Below are 6,000 nucleotides of genomic sequence, written 5' to 3'. Positions count from 1 at the left end.
TGATTTGATGCTTTAAAGAGTTATTTCATTTTTTTCTTATGTTTGATCTTTGAAATTCATGTTTGTTTATCCTTATAATCATTTAAAGCTTGATCACTATATTTTGGATGTGATTATATAAACGTTAATAATGTACTGAGTTTCTTTAAAATTCAACATTTAAATGGATCTTAGCGAGAATAGTAATAAATTGGATGAGCACTTCAAATTTTTCGTGTTTTATACTTTTAATAAATGGTTTTTTTTTTAAACACTTCTAAAAATAGGTAACTAACATAGCTTTTGAATATTTTTGTAGGCATTATTGAAAGAATATTATCGTACACACATTATTAATTTGTACTCATAATAATAATGGAGATTTATGAAGATTCAACAGCACCCATGAGCCCTTTGAGCCAATACTTCAACACTTGTGAAATGTGTGTTTCTGTTTTGGGTGTGATTGAGCTTGAAACTCCAATCTCTTCATGGGAAGACATATCCTCCATTGTCACTGATGTTCTCGTCCCTGCCAACCCACGTTTCACTTCAATCATGGTTCTCTCTTTCTTCAAATTTCTCTCTTTTGAGATAGAAATATATGTCTAAATCATATGTTACATTTAGTTTAACTCTTAACACATCTACCATATGGTTAAGTTTTTGAGTTGAATGGGAATTAATTATATAGTATATTATTAATGACAATAGATTGGTGATAGTTTGTTGAAACTAATTTAAATTGAAAAAAAAAAACAATAATGAAACCTAAATTTCTTTAAAATAATTTCTTTAAAATAATTTCTTAAAGGTAGGTGTTTGATAACTATGTTTTGTTTTCAATTATAAATCTTTTAAACCTGGGTTCTACTTTTGAATTTTCTAAAATTTTCTAGGTCAATTATTCTTCACTTAAGTGATGGTATGTGTTTTGAAAACTATGATCTTTTATTGCTTTTTGAAATTTGGCTAACTATGAGATTTTAAATATTTCTTTAGAAAAAAATATATAAAACAACAATATATAATATTTATGAGAACTAATACCACTCTAATTATTAAATAAGATTTAAAGGAGTTCTTTATTCGAAGTTCAATAGTTAAAGTAGATGGAGGCTCGGACCAAGATTTGGATGGGGCTCGAACACGTATGCACACCCACATAAACTAAACAGTAGATAGACAAGAGAATAATTATGTTGTGCTATTATATCTCATTTTTTGGGAACCCTTGGATGTTTAAATCCTTGTCTTACACATTATTTTGCACTAAACAGAAGTTTAAGAGGCATAGGGTTTCATAATATGAAAAAAAAAAAAAAGGATTCAATTTACTTATTACTATAACCTATCAACTTAAATTAGATGATGAGATTTTGGGAATTGGCATGCAGGTGAAAGAAAAGACTGAAGAGAGAAAATGGAAGACAACTAAGGTTAACCCAAAAGACCATATTTACATACCAAATTTCCCAATGGAACTCTCATCATATGAATATGATGCTTACTTTGATGAATATGCAACAAAAACAGCCACAAAACCATTTTCACAGGCCATTCCTTTGTGGGAAATTCATGTTTTCAATTACCCTACAACCCATGCAACATGTAGTATAATTTTCAAGGTTCATCACTCTATAGCCGATGGATTTTGTCTCATGAACACTCTTTTAAGTTGCCTTAAGAGGGCCGACGATCCTTCTCTTCCTCTCACTTTTCCGTCTAGACAACGATCAAAACAACCCGGAAACGAACCCAAATTTTTTCGTCTTAGCCATTTCCCAGCTCGCTTTTTCTCTTCCATTTCCAACTTCGTGTTGAACTTTGGATGGAGTATCATGAAGAACACTTTCGTTGAAGATGATCCAACGCCCATCAAACCACAAAAAGATTCCATGCAGCTTGTTAAGCCAATTGCCATATCAACCATGACCTTTTCTCTTGATCAAATCAAACAAATCAAGAATAAGCTTAATGCGGTATACTCCTTTTATCTTTTCTTTGTAAATTAATTCATCATATATATATCTTCTATTCTTTTACCAACCTAGCAAAATTTATAAAATTAAATATCTATCTATATGTCAATTGACACTTGACGATTCGAGGTGATCGATACATCGGGAAATTTAACGACATGTTATCATATAATTAAATATTATCTATACCTATAATATGGACAAAAGTGTGAAAGTTTTTTCTTTTAACGATATTAATTAACTTCATTTTCTTAACACGTAACATATACATAAGCTGCCCTTGATTTTTATTAAAGCATTATGTTAGCATGTATAACAGGTAATGAGTTATAACATATAGAAAAAATGAGTGATAACTCATAATCTTGATAAGATATATAAGTCAGTGTCATCTCACTAACAATTAATTTTAAAGATAAAACCATGTCAATCCAATTATGGACACACGTACAACTCAATTTAATCGGTTATTAAAGATTTGCATTTTTCTTCCCTTTCATCCATCTATTTCTAACTTTGCATCTCTTTTAATTTCCCCATCATATGTCCACACACATCTCTATCTTTCTCTCTCATTCTTCTCATCCATATATCCAAATTTCTCTATCTCATATTGAATTCATTTTCTCACCCCAGTTAAATTTTTCTTGCTTATACTATTGTCATTGAAATTAAAAGTTCCAAATCTTTTATTACATAAAAAGCTTTGTTTATACATTTTAAAATGAATACTATATTTCTGTTGACATTAATATTTTTAATAACTTTCTCTCGATGTGATTTTGAATTTGTTTATTAAACAGAGCGTTAATGATGTACTCACTGGAATCATATTCTTGGGAATTCGATTGTACATGCAAGAACATAACCCCGAATCAAGTGGAGCAAATTCAAGTGCATTGATTCTACTGAATACAAGAAAGGCCAAAGCTTATAAATCAGTTAAAGAAATGGTCAAGAAAGACAGTGATGCACCATGGGGAAATAAAATTGCTTTCTTGCCAATTCCAATACCAAAGCTAATTGATTCTCCTGTTGTTTCATCAACCCCTTTGGAATTTGTGGAGAAAGTCAAAGAAAAAATCATGTTGCAAAGAAGCCCTCTCTCTGTTTTTTTGGCTGCTAAAGTTTTTGAAATTCTGAAGAATGTCACTGGCCCTGAGGTGAGAACTACTTTGGCCCATTAATTATACCTTTTCTTATATCATGATCTCGTGTATGACTATGTATGTGTTTGTGAGTTAGATTGGAGCAAAGTTGTTCAAAAGGAAGCTAAAAAATTCAAGCATTATGATATCAAATATGATTGGACCTGTGGAGAAAATGGCTTTGGTCAATCTTCCAGTTAAAGGCTTATACTTTACGGTTCCTGGCATGCCTCAGGTATATGATCACAACTTAATTTTCTCTGGGGAAAAAAAATCCGTATGAAAAATGTTGAATCTTAAAGGGCACTATCTTGAACGACATCTCGAGGATTCAATATTTCCAAAACTTCACAACTTTACTCTTTATCCTAAACACATCCTAAAAGTTACATAGACAACTCAAATCTCAGACTTAAATTAAAAGACCAAAATATATAATTTATATATATAATTAGTATATATATTTAACATATCTTTTTGTCTTTGATTGTAGAGTCTAATGATAACAATTGTGAGTTACATGGGAGACCTGAGGATTGTATTTGGAGGTGAGAAGTGCTTCATAAATCAACAGAAATTGAAAGTATGCATTGAAGATGCTTTCCAAAGGATACTAGCAAAAGCAGTAATTAAACAAAAGCTTTAATTTCAAAAAGTGAAAAAAATAAAAATAAAAATATTTCATCTATGAAACCTAAAAGCTTCTTATAATGTCTTTTTCAAGACCACAAATAGAAAATTTTAGTTTCAATGCATTAGTAATTAATCCTTGAATGATCGTGCATTAAATCGATGTATAAGCTATCTCCAGGTTGACTATTAATATACTACTATTATTATTGAACAATGAAATAATTTTTTATATTAAAAAATAATCGAACAAAAATGAAGGTAGAGCTAGTTGAATTGTTGAACAAAGCCTTTAGGCTCAAAAGGTCTAATCAAATATACAACGAACTCTTCCTAAATAGACTCAACTAAACCTTACCAAAAGGAAGCTTATGGAAGAAGAGAGGTCTCTTTTTCTTAATAAAAACAAGGCTTTTCTCCTAAATTATTAAAAATGATAAAAGGGAGCAAAATATTTACGGTACCTTCTATATTTTTTATTAGTAAGGTCTTGGTATCATGAGATTTGATGTACACAATAATGTGGTATATTGAATTTGTTTAGTTTTTTTTAACATTTGAAAATTTCAATTAATTTGATTTTAACAAATAGGTAGAACCAACCCAAACTACTATGAAAATTACTTTAAGATCTATTGTTTGAATTCTAATTCTTAATAAATTATTTACCATGAAACCCAATTAAATTTTTTGACAGTCAGTGATTTAACAAAAGAAATATTAATTTCGTCAATATTTTCATCCACGTTGTTAAAGATTAAGATTTTGATATTTTTGTCAACATTGACATTTGGAACTTTGCAAATCGATTTCTAAGACATAACTATCAGGATGAGTTGAGTTTTAAAGTATACCTTTTCCTTTGGAATTGAATAATCAGTAAAACTACATGTCAAACATTTTTCAAATTAACTATGAGACTCAAACATGTCTTAATTCAAGTACATAATTGTTTCAAGAAATCATCCAATCCAAGACCAAAAGTGTATTAACAAGCAGTTACCAATTTAATTCAGTGAGTGACTTGAAGAATCCCAATTCTTCTGCAGTTTGCACAATTACTTAACATAAACTACTAAAATATTGGTGCAATCGAACAAAAGCACCAACCATAGTAAAAAAAACATATATTTACTGCAGTCTGCCACTAACAATTAAACCATCCAAACCTTTAATTAGTTTTCATCAGGTTAACAGCTCATAGAAAGCATTAAAATAATAGCATTGTCTTATTGACAACTAACTTACGAAAGTTTGAACAATGTTGAATTAGATACCATCAATTAACATAGCAATCAATAGGTAATCATATAACTTGGTTAGAAGACAAACTAGAGTAAATATTTGACAGCAAGCTAGATTTTTTGTTTTTGTCCCTCCTTTGGGGGCATCCCATAAAATTAGAACCATATAGAGAAGATTGCATGTTCCAACACACAGATCGATGACTTGCACATTTTCAGGATGTTTAATGCTCTACGAATTGATGTAAAGTTTAAACCAACAAAAGTAATTAGATCATGTTTCACACTACTCCCATCTAGAAAATAGCTCATCATAAGACCCATAAATCATGCTTGCAGTCATAGCTAAAACTAGAAAAGAATAGAACATAGCAAGATAAAAACTCACACGAGTATATTTTTAAATCTCAGTAATCTTAGCTATAGGAGCATATATATGCAAAATAATTATGATGCTAATTAACATCATAGAACAATTAGAACATAGTTAAACCAAATCTTTGTAAATTAATTAACATACTTCATAATATATTAGTAACAATAAACAACTATTATATATTCTTTAGTCTTTATATAGATCGTGTGTACCGAAATCTACTTCTTAAACATAAAATATATCCAACGCATTTTCGATATTGTCTAGATCTAACAGTACGCTGAAGAAAAAAGAACGAAATTTATTCAAAAGCATTTATATCAAGCATGCTTTCATTGGAAATTTGTTCTAAGAAGAGTTTTGAGAAATATTCTTGCTTCTGATCATACATAAAATTTAAGTATTGTAAGTGAATAATATGTACAAACATATTGAAAACTCAATTTGAGGTCAATACAATCCTTAAATAATTAAGGATATATTCTGTAACTTTCAAGTAGATGCTCTTGACATTTTGAAAACTATGATCATATCAAAATCTCCACTTTTCCAAATGCATTAAATAGATGAGGTTCAAGATCAATCAACAATATTCATCCCAAAGAACTAATTGAAACACCACACAAGGGTTCATCGTCCAA

At 29.7% G+C, this 6,000-nt stretch overlaps 1 protein-coding gene across 1 annotated transcript; it reads left to right on the top strand.

The window, feature by feature from the left end:
* The first annotated feature begins 296 nt into the window (after window positions 1-296).
* LOC101219228 (O-acyltransferase WSD1) lies at window positions 297-3,956 on the top strand. Its single transcript, XM_011661407.2, has 5 exons — window positions 297-540; window positions 1,377-1,961; window positions 2,765-3,124; window positions 3,207-3,344; window positions 3,603-3,956. The coding sequence occupies exons 1-5, from the start codon at window positions 355-357 to the stop codon at window positions 3,753-3,755; spliced, it is 1,422 nt and encodes a 473-aa protein (XP_011659709.2). The 5' UTR covers window positions 297-354; the 3' UTR covers window positions 3,756-3,956.
* Window positions 3,957-6,000: the final 2,044 nt, after the last annotated feature.

Source organism: Cucumis sativus, chromosome 7 (assembly GCF_000004075.3).
Source record: "Cucumis sativus cultivar 9930 chromosome 7, Cucumber_9930_V3, whole genome shotgun sequence".
Taxonomy (NCBI): domain Eukaryota; kingdom Viridiplantae; phylum Streptophyta; class Magnoliopsida; order Cucurbitales; family Cucurbitaceae; genus Cucumis; species Cucumis sativus.
Note: the sequence above shows the minus strand (reverse complement) of the source record. Positions and strands in the feature narration are given on the sequence as shown.

Bases quoted from the DNA above. Each gene is read 5' to 3' on its own strand.
- LOC101219228 (XM_011661407.2), top strand. From the start codon at position 355: ATGGAGATTTATGAAGATTCAACAGCACCCATGAGCCCTTTGAGCCAA. The intron at 541-1,376 runs GTTCTCTCTTTC...ATTGGCATGCAG, and splicing joins CACGTTTCACTTCAATCATG to GTGAAAGAAAAGACTGAAGA. The intron at 3,345-3,602 runs GTATATGATCAC...CTTTGATTGTAG, and splicing joins CGGTTCCTGGCATGCCTCAG to AGTCTAATGATAACAATTGT.